This window comes from Topomyia yanbarensis, chromosome 2 (assembly GCF_030247195.1).
Source record: "Topomyia yanbarensis strain Yona2022 chromosome 2, ASM3024719v1, whole genome shotgun sequence".
NCBI classification, from domain to species: domain Eukaryota; kingdom Metazoa; phylum Arthropoda; class Insecta; order Diptera; family Culicidae; genus Topomyia; species Topomyia yanbarensis.
The window spans coordinates 134,549,757-134,568,315 of record NC_080671.1 but is presented as its reverse complement, the minus strand read 5'-3'; the positions used below and the strand labels follow the sequence as shown (position 1 = coordinate 134,568,315).

Here is an 18,559-nt window from a genome sequence, read left to right as displayed (position 1 = left end):
CTGTCACAGGCGCTATGAAATCAACACCCACTACAGCTATGGAAGCCACGCTTCGTCTACCTTCATTGCACAAAAATGTTATGAGGGAGGCGAGACTTTGCTCTCTGAGAGTGCTAAAGGGTAAACCACTATTTGATGGTTATTTAAATGGTCACCTGAAAATAATAAAGGAACTCAAACCAAACCCTGTCTTGACAACAGTTCAAGATAAAATGGAGGCTAAACCGAACTTCGATATCTCATATGAGGTCCACATAGTGGATCGTCAGATGTGGGATGTAGGGGGTCCTGTACTGACTCAAGGCACAATATCATTCTATACGAATGGTTCTAAAATGATTGAGCTGACTGACTCGGGAGTCTACGGACCAAGAATTAAAGAAGCTATATCAATGGGAAAGTGGCCTACAGTTTTCCAGGCAGAGGTATATGCAATATACATCTGCTCGGAGGTCTGTAGGAAACGAAACTACAGACATGCAAAAATCGGAATCCTCTCGGACAGCCAAGCAGCACTGTTGGCATTAAAGTCGTCGAAATGTGAGTCCAAACTGGTTTGGGAGTGCATCACATCTTTACAACAACTGGCAACTCGGAATAAAGTAATGATATTCTGGGTACCTGGCCACCAAGGAATCGATGGTAACGAAGTGGCCGACGAATTAGCCAGGCGTGGTTCAGCAGACATTCAGCACGAACCTTTGATATAATTGAATCTCCATTTTCTGGTGTATTTATACATACCACCGGGTCCGGGGTAATATGGCGGGATTTCCGCGTCACATATTTTTGTCTATAAAAACAAAGATAATGCATCAAACACTGTGATAAAATTCAGGGATGTTGGCGACATCCGCATGTTCTATTTTGCAAGATCACAGCGGTATAAAATGGAAACTTAAAATATCGCATACTAGTCCCAGTCTCCCCTATACTTTTTTGTTTAAAGTTAGTCTGCGTCTATTTTCGTGGTAGTCGTGGGGTACGTGCTAAGTGAAATAAGAATGTAATAGACATTTTCACAATTCTGTTGAGCAAAACCAGCTAATGAATCATAGTTTGGATAAATGAGAAAGGTGCAATTGCACTAGGTGAATTAAAACAGGTTTTTTTTACAGGTTATCACGCTTGACTAGCGGTTTGACACAAATTGTTTCTCCGTTTTGGAGCTAGCGTCAATCTGCCGCTATCTTAGTCCGTTAACTAAGTTAGTGTCGGATTCTGATGAGACGAAGTCGAATAGCATTTATATTTTTCTGTTTCGCGTCTTCATTGTAATATCGTAACGCTTGTGATTATACCAATAAGGACCATTTATAAATTCTGCCACGCTATTAGGAGGAAGAGATATGACTAATTGTAACATAAATGGGAGGGGAGCACGTCAGGTGCTTTGACGTAATCGGCCGTTTTACGCACGATTGCGCCATGTATATAGGAAATTCCATAGAACATGAACACTTTTGCGAGTAGCGGCATTAATGTGCTTCTACAAAAGAAAAAGAAAAAAACTAAAATCATTTGATTCGTATTGGTCTACAAGGGGAAAAATAACGTAGTAATTAGTTAGTGTTGGGTAATCTTTGCGTGACATAATTTATGAATGTTCCATAATACCACTTTTAAACTCATTGTTTACGGTCCATTTTACATTGTCGACAACACTCCCGACAGCCGGCTGTCCGGAGTTCAAGTTGTTCTCGATGAAACAATCTCGATAAACGATTACCCAGACTTTAAACGCCTAGAACATTTACGTATCCTACAGTCAATAAACTATTCAAACATCTTATGCACGAAAGTATATTCTCAGTCGCAGCGCTTGCTTGAAGCGAATCCTGACTAACAACCCACCCACTACCCAATCCGTGGTATTTATGGGAGTGTCACTGAGTCGGGGCCTTCCGTTAAGTAAGTACCACATCAACACTTCCTTTCTCATCCCAAGTTACGGTAAAGATGGTCGTGGCCCGCAATGATGGCTCTCAGGCGAAATTCTTGCTTGGACTGGATCAATTGTTATTCCCAAACAATGCTCCTCAAGTAGTCTGGCTGGAAATGAGAGTCATCAGTCTGCAATCTACGAAGTATACCGTGCTTACGCAACGCAACGCAACGATTCTGATGGGACGAAGTCGAACGGAAAGCCCATAACCAATTTAGCAGAACCATCTTACCCGAGGATTTTTCGGATAGTAACTTAGATCAGCTTTACTTAATGTTTTGAAAAATACTTTTATATTTTCATACAACTAGCATCCACATCAACCAAAGCAATGTATTGTGCCTTAAAATAACTTAGTTTGCTCAATTTCAGTAAAGTGTTCAGGTTACTTAACGAAGCAATCATGACTGTGCTAGCAAACACTACCGTTAGTTTCACTAATATTTTCTTCTTTACCATACTAGTTATATTAGACGCAACAAAGTACAATATCTATCATCTATACGTAATTTTATCAGTTGAAAGATGCTAACAGCTACAAGTCACAGTAGAATCCTTACATTAATCTATGTCTCATTCTCACATTCTCTCATATCCTGTTTTGTTTTATCTGACTCAGCGTAATACATCACAGCGCATTTAGTGCAAACGGTCGACAATAATACAGTGAATACTTTGTCAATTTCATTTATAACAATAAGCTCCTACTCAACGGAGAGAAAAACATTCAAGTGCTCCTATTTTAATAACTAAACTCCACGCATTCGATAAGGACAGAGGACAGCGATGATGCGACGAATCACGTGGATCGCATATGCAGCGTTCTCAGTTCTGTTTTTGGCGGACGCATTAGCATATACGGAATGGTGTAGGAGTAGGAGAAGGAAAACAATGGAATTAAATTACAAATCGAGTGGATGAACGAGTATTCTCCTAATAGGCAAATGAGGAATTGATTTGGTAGGTGTGTGTGTGTTTGGGGCAGCGGAAAAGGGTTTGAGGATTTCAATGTCGAGGACTGATTTGAAATTCATATGATTTCTCTGGCATCGCGAGCGATCCCGCCGGAACGAAATATGAATGACCAGCTAGCGGTGTGATGGTGTACTGTCTCAATAGGTTGGCAATCATCGAGAAGCTGATCAGCTGCGTCATTTTGTAGCCCATGCATGACCGGCGTCCGGCTCCGAAGGGAATGAAGAAGTCCGGTTTCACCAGACGGCCATTCTGCAGGAACCGTTCGGGGAGGAACTGTTCCGGAGATTCCCATAGCTCGTCGGACATGCTGAGATCGTAATTGTTGAGGAAGATCAGCGTATCCTTTGCCACATCGTAACCTTAAATATTTTTTTTGGTTTTAGAAAAAGAAAACGCTTTATAAAACGAAAAGAAATATTTACCTCCAATTTTACTGTCCTGGTTGGAAACATGCGGCACGATTGGTGAAGCGATCAGACGAAGAGATTCCATGATCACTGCTTCGGTGTATTGCATCTGATTGCGGTCAGATAAATCGACGCAATGTTTTCCTTGCTCCTCTAAAACACGGTCCACTTCAGCTTGGATTTTCTGTTGAACTTCGGCATGTTGAACAATGTAGCCGAAGGTCTTAACCAAAAAGTTAGCAACAGCAGAATGACCCCCAATAATGTCCTCAAGTGCGAAGAGAGCGGTTTCCCACTCCATATCCGGTCCGATTTTGGTTCTGACATGATTGATGAGGCTGTCAACGTAATCGATCTCGGTGCTTCCTTCTACCCAGTTGTTATAACGCTCGTTGATGATAGAACTCAACATGATCTCGCGGATTTCCTCAGTCATCTGATCCATGCGTTTCAGATTTCTCCGGTGGAGTGGGAGCAGGAACGGAAGAAAGTCAGCAGCATAACCTTGATTTACTTCATAAAAGATCAGGTCGAAGTTTTTCACAAGCTTCTGAAATTTTGGATCTTCGATGTCGAATCGATAGCTAGCGAAATATTGCGAGAAAACATTGGCACAGATGTTCATGATGATCGGTTTAATGGCGACTACTCTATCGACTGAGTTTTCACCAACCACGCAACGAATTTCATCGATGACAAAATTGTTTAGCTCGTTGAAGCGACCGGAGAAGTTTCTTGGGAATGTGTGAGGAACGAGCATGTCCCGACGAGCCTTCTGAGTCTCAGACCAGTCACAGAAAGCGAGAGCTTTAAACAAAACAAGATAGAGAAAAAATAAGCATCACTAGCCTCAATCACTCAGTTACAAATACTTACAGTTTTCCTTGTTTCCAGAAAACAAAAGTTGATAGCGACGGAAGTTCGGCCGGCTGTCGAAATGGTGTGCCTTATGGATCAACACTTCCTTGATATTTTCGATTCCGTTGACTACCACCGCGTCCACGTACCCCAATTTCAGATTCACAACGGGACCAAACTTTTTGGCCAGCACGCTGAATGCTTGATACGGTACATCGTACCCATCCAGCTCTTTAAGGTTGCCGATAATCGGTAAACTCTTCGGGCCGGGAGCTCTTTGCAGCACTTTCACTGCCGGGTAGGTGGTATTGTTGTTCTCATCGTCCACAGAAATCACCGGCCACCATTGTCCGAAAACCATCACTTTCTTCGCCAGCTTCACCAGATCACTTTTAACGTTCACTTTTTGCTGGAATTCCGACAACAACATCACCAGTGTGACCACGAAACAGGCTACCAGCAAGTAGATTGTGTTTGAGCTGACCAAAAACACCGTGAAAAACTCCATGATCGTTGAGAGCGTAAGGTAATCACTTAAGTATTCGGAAGTCTACCAGAATCTACTCCGATCTTTTCAGTGCGAACTGAAGGAACGATGTGATACTGATCCATTGATTGGCTCCATTTATATAGGAGAAGAAATCCGTTCAAACCAACCTCCAGGAAAAAAGTAATTCACAAAAAACACCATACCCGGCTGAAAAGCTGGATGTGTAAGTGAGAGAGCGAGATATCCTGGGCGTAGATTAATTGCATATTCAAATCGTACCGGGCGCTGCATACATATTCAAAGTGCAAGGAAGATCGCTACCGATCGACAGTGGGTGAAACATCCCTTCCGAGGTACGACGGCATAATAGCGGTACACCTCAGCGATTCCTAGCTGGTTGGGTCGATAATACCTTTCGTAACTGGTTCGCAGGAAACCGCTATCCGCAGCACATTCCCGCGGCATGGGACAATATCAAAATCCTTGATTTTGCCCGTTTTGATTCTTGTTGGCCACAAAACTGCATCTTCCGCTCGCATCATACTTTTCAATATTCCATTGAAATGATAACCAGATTCAAATTAAAATAGATTTGAATGCTAGTGGAACAGTATCTACTCGAGCATGCCACCAAAGAACGCGGCCAACAACGGATCGATCGGACGCTCCACCATCAGCGGGAAGATATCGTATTCCGTTTTCACAGTTCCGTGCATACGATATGGTCGCGCGGAACGCCAGATAAAATGTTGTCGTCAATGGTAACCCCGCGTAGTCAAGAACAATTGAAAGTTAAGCGATTCTATCCGAATCAACCAGGTGCGGCCGCTTATACTTATTTCGAACGGGATGATCTTGAATTTTGATCAGCTGATGGCGCGACTGTTCGACTTCGTGATCCGATTTCGGCGACACGGCGGATGCTACGCATTTTGGGCATACTAGATATGCACGGGTGACGTTCGATTTGCACCCTCTTTATGCACGTGTCCGTCTACGGTGCGTAAGGAGTGCCGTGGCTGACGTAAGAAAAGTTCTACGTGACACCGGACGCAGGCGTAAAATTAGAATTGTATAAAGGACACGTTCATTCACAGAAAGTAATATTACATGCAGCACTAGAAGGGTTGTCACGTGATGCAGGATAAATTTCTAACATAAACAAATAAGGTGCTCTATTGATTTTCATACGAGTTACGTGATAGTTGGTTGTAGCAAAATGGCGCCATGGATCAAAATTTATATTTAAAAGACGTACAATTTGTGTTCCATGATTATTTGTTTCTTTGAGTATAATTATAAGGGTCGTTCTATGTTTGGGCTCAAATTCGTCTTGGGTATAAAAAACTACCAATTTTGTACAAAGCATTTGACTTCGATTCGTACATGGTAGAATTGATAGAGAGTTGCAACCAACAGATAAGTGATAAGTAATAAATTTTTCAAATAATAATTTGTGCGTTCCAGAGTGTTCCATTTTTCTGATTAAAATGAACATTTACAGAAGGCAAACACTGAGAATAGTCCCATCGAATCTCAAGAACCCTTAGGCCGATGACAAGCTAAAGCGGAAAGCGAAGCGTTTGCGGACGCGTCTGATCACTTTACATAGTGTTTTGCCGCGTTCGCCCCGCTTTTACTATGACAGTATTACGCGTTCTACATACACACACCAAAGAGATAGGTCACACGCATTCGCTTCGCTTACCGCTACCGCTTCGCAAATCGCGTAAGCATGTCATCGGCCTTAGTCATGCAGCGAGAGAAAGATTTTTTATCAATTTATTTCCATTACTTCAAATACACCTCCTTCAAGGTTACCACGGAAACAAATCCTTTGCCGTTTACATGAATTAAAAATTATGAAACAAAAAGTTTTATCATTCACGTAAATGATTCATCTAATCATGATGAAGATGGCGAATATCATAAACTTGTGCAAGCACTCTCGTGATTCTTGATCATGGCTTTCACATACCTGTAATTGCTGGTATGTGAAAGACTTGTTGACGTTATTTAGGAGCAATCATACAGCTACTTGTCTTCAGGACATCATATTGAATAAATTTTTTTGAACAAATGCAGTCAGGGTCATTTTATCTCACTGTCCATTTCTTTGTCAAATATTTGTCACTGTACTCCCAGCTTCAGAATCACTTTCTAAGCACAAGTCAAAGAGAACGTATTCGATACTAGCCACTAGCGTTTATTCCATGCTAATACATTTATGAATTCAAAATTTCGTTTGAAAATAAAATAAAGCCAATCCTTTTTTGAAAGAGATCATGGGCCCTATTCTCACAGTCACGTCACCTAGTGACTAGAAGAAAATTTTGTTCTAGTCACCAAGTGACGTGACTGTGAGAATAGGCCCCCATAAATTTGAGCGGTATGTTTAAATTTATGAACTGTTCATAGAAACTTCTCAAGATGTGTTGTGACATCTAGAGGTAAAAAATAGTTCGAATGCAAAATGGGATATGCAGAGATGAGCCTGTAAACCTGTAGCGCTTCGGGTTTGCATTTTGTCAGTTACCGTGCTCAGCAAAGTGTCCTGGTTTCATCTGCGCCTTATTTTGATGATGTAAATTAGTTTGGGGTTTCACTGCATACGTAGCGCTGGGATGCTAACTTTTTCATTTCGTGCCCTAAAGGTTTAGTGTCGTGAGCAAACTTTTAGAACGTTTATAACTATGAAAAGTTTTTGGAGATAGCTAAACTCCATGTATTCAAGTAACAAAGTTATAGCAGGGCCTTGCCTCTAACATTTATTTTTTGGTTCATTATGGATTCGCCAATAAGTAACTCACGGTCCCCCGAAATGTCAAATCCAATCATGACGTTTCACTGACGTCGTAGATACGGACACTCATTTTGCTCTCGACGCAAGGTATCTAAGGAAAAAAACTACATAAAGGTATCTAAGCAAAAACAACAACCCAGTTGAAAATTAATATTTTGTACTACGGAAGGATGTGGTCGAAATGGGTTCGTTTTTGTACAATTTTTGGAATATCCCTTAACAACATCTCTCTGCGCCAAAATTAGGTTTTCATCTGTTGCAGGCATAGTAAGGCAGTTGCAGAAAATGTTTACGGCCAAGCGGATTGGTCCGTTACTGAAGGAGCGTCAAAGCCCGAATTGAACAGTCTGCTAAACCATGGACTGTCTCCTGCAGCAAGCAGAACAATGTTGTCGCAAACTTGAAACTTTCGAAATTGGACGCTACACTGCGTCAGTAACGGAGCATACTGTGTGTCTCTTTACCCACCCAGACCAGACACTACCTTAATGTTTTCGAATTTGCATGAATTCAATATATCGAACACGTCGCTCTAGAAAATCAGCATTATTGGTTTTTTTTCGCAGTTTTTAATTGGATATATGCTTCTATTGCACTTGCGTTCGTTTTATTTAACGTACGAGCAGCACTTTACAAAATCATTCTGGAAAATGGTGATAAGCGAATGGCTTTTCTGGTGAACTTAAGAAACAGAAAAGCCATTTGGTTAAGAAATGGTTCATGAACATATTTGAAAGAAGCTATCTCTCAATGAAGAGCACAGTCTTCGATAACGGATTGTTCTTCAAGGACATGAATATCAACACGAACTGTCAAAAAGGAATATCATCAGATTGAAATCCACTATTTGTGGTCACGTCTTCTTGCGCTGAATTTTCTACGTCTAACGTTGCCACAATTGCACATTCGTCGGGTGTTGATCCATGATTACAACTATTGGGATCATTCTCGACGCAACATGGAGTTTAATAGCTTTAATTACTATATTTGTATTACAGCTACTCCAAATGTCGAAGACGGAAAGAATTAACCAGTCCTGAAATATCAAGAAAATTTTGCAAAACTCGTCTTTTAGTTTTATAGTAAACTCCTTTAGTATTAACCCTTAATGTGCAATGTTGCTTTAAAACAACATTGCGAAAATTATCTCAAAATTATCAGAGTAACGTGTGAGCTATGAAACAAGTTCCACAAGATTTGAAAAAAAAATGATTGGCACCTTTAAGGGTTAACAGTGAAGGGTTGCGTTCGCAAACTAAATACATCATTTACCTCGAAACTAGTTTTTCTAAAGAACCCGGTAGACCATGTCAACGATAGGTTTTGGGATAGTAATCCATAGCAGGTTTATTCGCCAACGCCTTATTATTTGTAGTTTCAAATAATTAAATATAACGGATGTGATTCGCGTATTTATCCTCTTGATCATCAGCAGATAGAAGAAATTGTGAGTAGATGCGGTACTTACTAATTTATTTAGCCAATGTGCTAAATAAATTAGTGTGTCACAAAACCCTCAAAATTGGTATAAAAATAACAATTATTTATTTAGCAAGCAAATACTTTCTGTGTACTTTTAATGATTATAATACGATCTCATTCTCAGAACTTCGCGTCAGCTCGGATGGAACACTAACCGTGAGAATAGTGATCGAAGTATTCAATTGGCCATCACTGTAGGACAGTGGTGGATTCTCCATAATGGCAATTGATTTATTTGGATCCTGATTGCTTGGTGTTCCCTCAAAGCGGGATCATATTTCGATCTGGGAGATGCGTCCCATTAAAAAAAAACAGTCAATTCGTCACGTTTATTGCGTCTTTGCCGTTTACCACTTGTTACCGACACAGTGTAGAACCATAATGTGATCATTGATATTATTTTCGAGGACTCCCGCATACGAACACAATAGGTCAATTCTGTAAAACAATGCCTGTGGTCATTATGAGATGGATGGATACGAACATCTAGAAAAATGTTACAAACTGATGTCGTTCTTGCTTAACCCTTCGGAAGTCGCGCTAATGGCCCACTGAACGAGCAGCCGCTGCTGTCCTAAGACGATTTCGCTAGATTTTCAGAGCAGCGTGCACTCAGTGCACTAGCGCGACTACCGGAAGGTTAAAGCGAAACTGAGTCAGGTTCTAACCTCAACTGCTGTCAAAATGTATAAACTGACAGCGGTTAGGATTAGAACCTAGCTCAGTTTCGGGGTCAACAAACGCCATAAGCTTCTTTTTCCTATTTGGAGTTTTATACCTGCATTTTGCCAGTCGCACGGGGTGACTGTTTTTATACAGGGATATTCGCATATGTCGCCAACCTAGCACCAATTGATAACCGAAAACTCCGACCAGCTGTTTCGCAGCCATTGTGCAATGTGTTGTAATCCAATTGTTTCGAGTAGAACACGGCTACAATGCGGTCAAAACTTCCAGCGAACAAACGCACACTCCGCGGTTCTTCATATGAAAAACGGTGCCGGTCGTTTCAGTGTTCATGATTAAAATCTAGAGTCAAAATTGAAATTAGTTTCAGAATAAAAAACAACGTGCTGTTTTATACTTACTAAAGGCTCCTCCTCTTGCTAACGTAAAAGTCATACAGCTCCCTCAGAAAAAAATGCAGCACCACATTCTCGTTTAGCACGAACGCACTCGGATTGCCGAATCGGAAGGAATTAAACAGTAAACGAACAAATCTTGGCGTTCACGTTCTCATGACTGGTGAAGTCGTTGTGAGGAAATTTTGTTTATATTTAATTTTCTGTATCTAGGCCTGCGTTGATGATTTTTATTTTTTCAGGACACTCTCACCAGAAACAACAAGCTGGGGCGCCATCAAGCGGTGAGTGCGGTCAAAACTGAAGGGACCGAAGTAATTGGCATAATGAGCCACAATTTTTCTAGACTTTCTTCGTATGATTCACGTCTTTATTATTTGTCTTTGGTTATAGCATTATGTAATATTCATTTCCAAAAGGTAAAAATGGATTAAACCAATTTACGCATTAGCATAGCATAGCATATACGATTGCACAAATCGTGGGTGGCTGTATAATAATCAGCTAATATTTAACAAGATATCCACCATACCGTGCCGCAAGAAAAAACATTTGGGATTAACGCTTTTTCTTCTTAGTGGAAAAGCATCACAGTGTACACCTGGCTACGTCCTTTAGCGCAATGCAAAAAAATTTTTTTTTTGACTTCTCAAAGCCCCCCCCCCCCTCTCATATTGTGACAAATGTCAAAGTAAGCTCAGATGCCAAATTTCACATCATTTGGACAATTCTAGACTCCAGCCCACCTCGCTTGAAATTTTTGAAATTGATACTATGGGAAAATATGGAGGAAAACTATATTAAATGCTATAACTTTTGAAGTAGCGATCAAAAAATTAGAACTTATACCTCTTTTTAAAGAAAATAATCTTAGTATTTGAATGGAGATATTTCTGTTTCTAGAAAAATATGGGAAAGTTGGGTACTGGGACATGTTGGCCCCAAAATCCCCTATTTTTAATAATTTTTCTGCTCCGTGATGCAAATCATATGTACATATTTTGCAGTTTTTCTAATGTGAAAAAATCTCACACATCGAACGAAACCTTTTTGACCTTTGTCCGAATACGAGAAGTTGGGGCTATATGGCCTTTAGTCATTCATATTAAATTTTATCATAATTGGTTTACAATATCGCCTTGATGTCAATGAGAAAGTTATAGGAAATGTTATGGGCCTTACGAAAAACTAATTGCTGTTGATGGAGAAACGCGAATAACTTCTGAAAAGGTCATAATAAAACAAAATAATTGTGTTGTTAAAACATTTAAAATAATTTAAATTTTTTAAAACTACTACATTTCAGAAAATTTTTGTTATAAGCATTTTGATTTAAAATTGCGTTTAGTATCATATTCGAAAATAAAATTCTACTTTTGACTGCAAATAGTACGAATTATAAAAAATTGTCAAAAGTTTTTGTTAGGAAAACTTTTTTATTAAACGCTTCTCCATGATCCAAATACACTGAAAAAGCTTCTTTTATGGCTGTAAAACGATAAACATTAAACTTTTGACAATTAAAGATGGGGTAACGCGAATAACTTTTAAAAAGTACATAATTACACGAAATCATTGTTGTTGTTGGAACAAAATTCCAAATATCTCGAAAACTATCGCATTTTGGAAGATATTTGTTAAATGCATTTTGATTAAAAATGATACTATTGATCCCATGAATGACTGCTGTTGTGTTGCCGAACTGAAAAAAATACGCGGATAACAAGCTATCATTTGTGCCAATAAATGTCATGAATTAGTAGACTTTTCATTAACATTTTCGGATGGTCTACTAAGCTGATGCCAAATTTAAACTGATATCCTATGACTTTAAGGTAAATTCCTCGTTTCATGAAATGCAGATTAAGAGTTCAAGAAAATTACAGCTCACCCCTCGAGGCCATATCAGTGGAGTTGGAGTCGGTCTTTTCAGAAAAACACCAAAAGAAGAACCACGAGAAAAACTAGCAAAAATCCAAGTAGATGTTTACATTGAAGGTCAGCCTGTTGATAGGCGACAACATGCTGTGTTTCCCAGTCGATGGCCAGTTGCTTCAATTTCGTACCGGATCAGCAAAGGTTTTGATATTTGAAGTTTCAGAAACTGAAACATGGAATATACATTTCATTTATAGTTAGCATAGCATAGCATATACGATTGCACTAATCGTGGGTGGCTGTACAAAGATCAGCTAATATTTACCAAGATATCCACCATATCGTGTCGCAAAAAACATTTGGGATTACCGTTTTTTCTTCATAGTGGAACAAGCATCACAGTGTACTAGAGTGGCCCAAAGTTGTATGAAAAAAGTGCAAAGTGCGGAATTTCAAACCTTGCACCTGAAAATGATAGTTTGGGTGGCCCATAAGCTTCCCTGAAAATTTGAGCTTATTTGGTGCACTGGAAGTGGTTCCGCAAACGGCTCAAAGTTTGTATGGGAAAAATTGACAAAATGTATATGGAGAAATGCATCAGTTTCACATTTTCAGCTCTAGGTGGCGGTGCCATCAATGAATGTCTTTCATGAGAAAAATTAAGAATCCTCTTGTAACAACAAATCGATTCGTGAAGACCGGAAGTCAATCGGATAAAACCAGACAAAGTTATAGGCGCCCAAATTTGAGGGTGTCATGTGCTGTAGTTGGGGTGGCTCTGTCGAAAGTGAAAAAAGCTGCTGTTGATGAATGTACGATTTGCATGAGGTAGGTAAATTCGACTACAGGAATTTCAACTTATAATAACACAAAATGCTGACAATTTGGAAGGATGGTATCTTCGGCAAACTGGACCAGAATATCAAGGGTAATCTACTGAAGACCAGGCTGATTCAGAATTATCCCGCTAGGTGGCGCTAGGGAGTATAAAAAATACCTATAGTTTTTTTTTTAAATATTGGGTCATATCTCGGGATCGGTAATAGTTGGCGGGGTGGAGTCTTTGAAAATGTAGACCATAAAGTCAAGGGCTTTTGGGCGGAGTATCGTTTAATTCAGAACTCTACCACTAGGTGGCGCTAGATCACCTGGGATTTTCCTATACATTTTATGTTTGCTATATCTCATGAGCGGACACACTTAACGGAAGTGAGTCTTCGGCAAAGTGAAATATCAAGTCAAGGATTTTTCAAACGTGAATAGTTTTGTTTAGAATTTTTTAACTGAAGTTCGGTAGGGCGAATGATAATGCCTTGTAAGCAGTTACATTAGGTAATGTCTCGTGAACGTTACACTTGGTGGATGTATTTAAAAGATTTAAAACACATTTGTTTTTTCATGGGCTGGCCACCAGACGTCTTGTAAAACTTTCTGACTGTCGTACATATTCGTGGAAGCGCCAATCAGAAACATAATTTTGGCAGACGAATCTCACTCTGCAGTTATTTTAGAAATGAGATAAAAAGTGTGTCGTTTTTTTGCCCAAAACAAAAAATCATTACAATGGTAAAACCGTGATTAAAGCAACAAATAAAAGTGAAAAAAATAACAAGTACAAGTTTTGGAAAGCTTGAGGCTCCTATTTTATGGAATGATTTTTGTTTGGGTGAAAACATAGATATATTCAAGACGCTCACCACTTTTGTGCGAAATGAGGGTACGAGGCTATTCCGACCGCCAATTCCATCAACTACCTTTCAGTGGCTCGCGGCGGCGCGCTTAATTGCCACACCACAGCAAAGAAAATACATGAAGCACCAATCGACAACTGTAGTTATCCGTAGCAATTTTTTTTAAATCATTTTTTTGCTTCCTTATGAGTTTCTCCAATAAAGTTTTCATAGGTGAACATAATTTTATGGCAAAAATGGGTGGCCTGAACTGCCCCTTAGGCAGGTCCGAATTACCCTTACATTGTAAAAGGATGGAAAACCATAGAGTTTTGCAAATCGTCGCCCAGCACTGGCATGGAGTGATATAATTGAACTTTTGTGGCTCCAAAATGCAGTTGAGGCTTCAAACTAACAATTAGGACCATTGACCGATAATTTTTTTCACATCTATCCATCCAAAAGGGCGATTTGCTTAGGTAGGTCCGAATAGCCCCGAGTTTCCTTATCACATTTTCTTAGTGAATGTTTTTATCTCAAATGAAATATGTTCCTGAAACACCTTTTCCGATAGTTTTGTTGTGCAAATTGATTTATATTTTTGATTTGATATTTCTTTTGAAAGTAGTGCGCACAAAAACTATGTGACCATTAAAAAAAATCACTTGAGTAAGATCGAGATCGCCTGTGGAAAGCAGCCCAACATAACAGCAAAATATCATTAAAATCAGGGGTGATTGAGTTTTATTGCCATCTGGCTTTGCCATGGAATGCTTCAATGCATGAATTACTGGACCATTACAATTAGTCAAAACTTATAGTGAAATTATATCCTATAATGCATAAAAAGTAGCGAAACTATTATTTCATATTTAATATGAAAATATAAGATTTTATTAGGTATACCATATGTCCCTCGCTTGAACTTAATACCGGCATCTCATGATTCACATAAATATAATAGAAATGTATATTTTTGTCTTATGATTTGATTTGAAATAAAGAATAAAATATGACATAGTGACGGCACAGAACCACAACATAGTTGTCAAACTTGTGAGGCTGCATAGGAGAATGCAAGTTTTGAGAAAAAATTCTTCGCACGCCAGTTTGCGCCAGAAAGAACAAGCGGGAATGTTCAGACATAGTTTGGACGACTTATTCGACATCGCCCATCACGATGCGCTGGATATGATGCAGCACGAGAAAAACAGGCAATTTCTGATCATGCAGCGACAGAAAGGAAGACCAGGAACCACATTGGCAAAGACAAAACGACAGAAAGATGAGGAAGTACCAGTCGTTGAGCCACCGTTGGAATCAGAATCAAATACAAGTATTTTCACTGTCGACGAAGGTTAAATGATCACCATAATGTGTTGTATTGGAATATATATTATCAAATTTTTCTTGTTTTCAGACATCCAGCCATCCACCAGCAGGGCAAAATACGAATCACCGAAGAAAAAAATTATGACACCTCTGTTAGCGGCGACTCTTGATCGCGCAGGAGTTAGCGATCGGAACGCCATGTATATAATTTCAGCTGTTTTAACGAGTGCTGGACTAAAATTAGGTAAATTTTATACCTTTCACGTATCTTTCTAATTATGAACGTACTTTGACGAATGACAGTGGTGAATCCAGGGGGAGGGTCCTGAGGGTCCAGACCCCTCGAAATTGTTTAACTTGTTGATAAATTTTGAAATAGTTTCTATTTTAAGTCATTCTGAACACAATTCCATAGCTGATTCGACTACCAAAACTGATTTTAATTAAATGTGGGAATTACATATTACGTATTGTACAATGAACAATTCAAAATCGATATTTCGAACCCCCTCCTAATTTTTTCCTGGATCCGCTGATGGATAATAATGATGATATACGTCCACTCGTTAAGGGGTTAAGGGGTACATAACATCATTCCTTAAAATGAAATTGCATTATTTTAAATTTTTATTTTTTATTTTCATTATTGTAAAAGATGATTTTACACTTAGTCGACAAACAATTTCGCGGACTCGTGCAAATTATAGAGAGTCGATTGCTAGAACCATTAAAGCTGGATTCAATTTAGATGGACCAATTGTCGTGCACTGGGACGGCAAGCTTTTACCGGACCTCACAGGTAATTACTTTTTACTCATGATTTAGTTTCAGAAATCTTTTTTCTATGTAAACTAAAATAAACTAATAGTAAAGCAAACATTCTAGGATTAGAATATGTTTAATTTTGTTTAATTTTGATAAAAACAGTCTTAGCGATAAATAAGCCTACAATGTGCATTTACCAAATTTATTAAAAAGCTTAAAAGTTGTATTGATTTACATTTTTATTTGCAGGTGGTAAACCGGTGGATCGATTACCAGTGTTGGTATCATCAAGTTCAAACACTCAGCTGCTTGGAGTTCCCAAGTTACAAGGGGGAACTGGTGTAAACCAGGCAAACGAAATCTGCAATTTGATGGAAGAATGGGAGCTAGGCGGGCGTATCACTGCGATGGGGTTTGACACCACAGCGTCAAACACAGGACTCAAAAAAGGAGCCTGTACTCTTATCGAGAGGCGGTTGGGAAGAGAACTTTTATGGCTGCCATGTAGACACCATATCGCCGAGATCCTAATGACTGCAGCATGGGATACTTTATTCATTTCAAAAGGCCCCTCCTCAAACATTTTCGTAAGATTCAAGTCGGCATGGTCAACAATGAACCAGGCGTTTCAGGACAAAATGGTGGACACCAGCATTGTCACAGACCTTAGAGATGAAAAGCACGATTTGATCAGATTTTCGAAGGAGCAGATAGCGATCAAGCAACAACGAAATGATTATAAGGAATTGTTTGATTTAGTTTTAGCGTTCCTTGGCACTAAAAAATTAAATTTACCCCACCAGGAGCGCATAGTCGCGCCAGATGGATGGCGAAATCTATATATTGCTTGAAAATATGGCTGTTTAGAGAACAGTTTGAAATTAGTGAATATGAGAAGGAATGCATACCAATAATGTGCTTGTTTATTTTGCGAATATATATTTTCTCGTGGTTTAACGCTCCTTCGTCTTTAACAGCTGCTCGAAATTATTTATGCTTGGGGAAGAAATTAGTTGCCTTTAGAGATATTTATTCGGATCGTTCAATTAATGCATACAGAACTGCGGTCTCGCGATTTACCAAGCATTTATGGTACATAAGTGAGGAATTAATTGCATTGGCTCTTTACGACCGAGAAGTATGCATTGATGAAAAGAGGAAAATGGTGTCTAACATAAAAGTGCCTAGGAATGACGACTCTCGTAAAATAAAATTGAATATATCTTCATTAGACGAGTTGAAGTCATACGAGCTGTCGAACTGTGTCTCTCAACACTCTATGGTTTTTTTTCGATATTACCGGAATATCTGCAAATTTTCGTAAGGAAGATCCAAGTAAATGGGAAGATTTGGAAGATTTTATTGAAAGAAGGAAAAAAATTGCCTCACTACAAGTAGTGAACGATTGCGCTGAACGTGGCGTAAAACTGATACACGATTACTGCGGAAAAATGGCGAAAGATGAAGATCAACTCCAGCAGCAGCATAGACACAATTTTACCGAAACAACGCGCATCAAAATAAAGGAAGGCCTTGCAATACAAGAAAATTAATAAATGTGAAAACTTGGTTGTTCTAGTTCAATTTTAGCGAAAAATATTTCTGAAACGATAATTCATATTTTGAATAGTGAGGCAAAAAATCCATGAGCTTAAAAGAAATGACGTGACTGTGAGAATAGGGCCCTCTATTTTTACGCTATTAACACCTATTAACACGTTACTCTATAGGAGAAATGACTATGTGAATGATTGACAACGATTTTCCGTCAAACACATATACTATTGGAAAACTTTGGAAAATATTGCACGAACAGAAAGACACATCCGAGTGCTGCCACTCCTCTCCTGGAATATAAATCTCATTTATAGATCTACAAAAAATCAGTAACAGTTGATGCAAGTATTGTCGTACCAAGTCGTCTTTTCGTGACGATCATCCCTGCGTACAAGAACACCGACATATTGTGCCATATCACAACAAAGAGAAGTGGGATCAATTTCAGTTTTTGATTTGATTTGAGATTTGAAAGAACTACTAGGGTGGATGTACCAATAGTCGCATACTTAAGGAAGACTTTTGACAAAAAATCGATGAATAGACCTATGGGCAATGTTGATACATTAAACGAAAGCTTTCAGTCCCTACTTCATAAGCAAAATATAAAGATGGTTTAATAACCAATTTATGTATTCAAAACCGCTTGTACCACTAGTGGTGCAATCGCTAATTTCGGTTCCTATTGTTGCAAATCCCATTGCTTTCTTATGGGACTTGCAACTATAGGTACACTATATCAACTATAGGTGCAAAGGAGCTAAAAATTCTAAGAAAATCATTTTTTTGAATAGTTATTTGAGCAAATTTCAAGGATAACAGTTTTATTGTCGCATAATTTTAGTGCGATGAATCGATAAAAAAATATTTGTTGATGGTTGGTACCTTAGTTAGGCTACTACTGCAACTATTGGTACACCTCAACTATAGGAGCACCCACCCTACCCTGATGTTCTCAAAGATGTTCGAGTGATGAGATTCGGACATGCATGGCCAATAACATACTGCCTGACTCCCTGCATTGGAATTTTAAGCCCAAAGCTCAAACCAAGCTACGTAGGATCACTTTTATACGGTATTATGATATTGTGAGATTGTGTTTCGAAGAATTACAACACTGGAGATGTAAAATAATCCTTTTTATTAACTCACGACAATTTTATTAACGTTTGTGTGCGTCCAGTTGCATCACGGAATGCCGAAAGTTTTTCAATACCACATTAAAGTTGTTTTTTTAATTGTTCGATTTTTTGGTAAATCGTGTATCGGTTGAATAGCTGGGATCTTCTAGAAGGCATTCTGATCATGAGCA

General features: G+C 38.9%; 1 protein-coding gene and 1 long non-coding RNA gene across 3 annotated transcripts in view; both read right to left on the bottom strand.

Annotated features, from left to right (window-relative positions):
- Positions 1-2,210: 2,210 nt before the first annotated feature.
- Positions 2,211-18,559, bottom strand: part of LOC131681419 (cytochrome P450 307a1-like) — a 44,667-nt gene continuing 28,318 nt past the window's right edge. Inside the window, exons 2-4 of one of the 2 annotated variants that reach the window (XM_058962199.1) lie at positions 4,207-4,597; positions 3,346-4,137; positions 2,211-3,282 (exon numbers count right to left, since the gene is read on the bottom strand). In XM_058962199.1, coding sequence (XP_058818182.1) covers positions 2,951-3,282; positions 3,346-4,137; positions 4,207-4,549 — 1,467 coding nt within the window. In that variant the 5' untranslated portion in view covers positions 4,550-4,597 and the 3' untranslated portion in view covers positions 2,211-2,950. Of the gene's footprint in view, positions 3,283-3,345; positions 4,138-4,206; positions 4,697-18,559 lie in introns of those variants that run through there. The other variant, XM_058962198.1, reaches the window with a different exon arrangement.
- Positions 9,008-10,398, bottom strand: LOC131681421 (uncharacterized). Its single transcript, XR_009303924.1, has 3 exons — positions 10,052-10,398; positions 9,742-9,992; positions 9,008-9,401 (listed from the first exon to the last, which is right to left on the bottom strand). It is a non-coding gene; the product is annotated as an uncharacterized LOC131681421 (long non-coding RNA).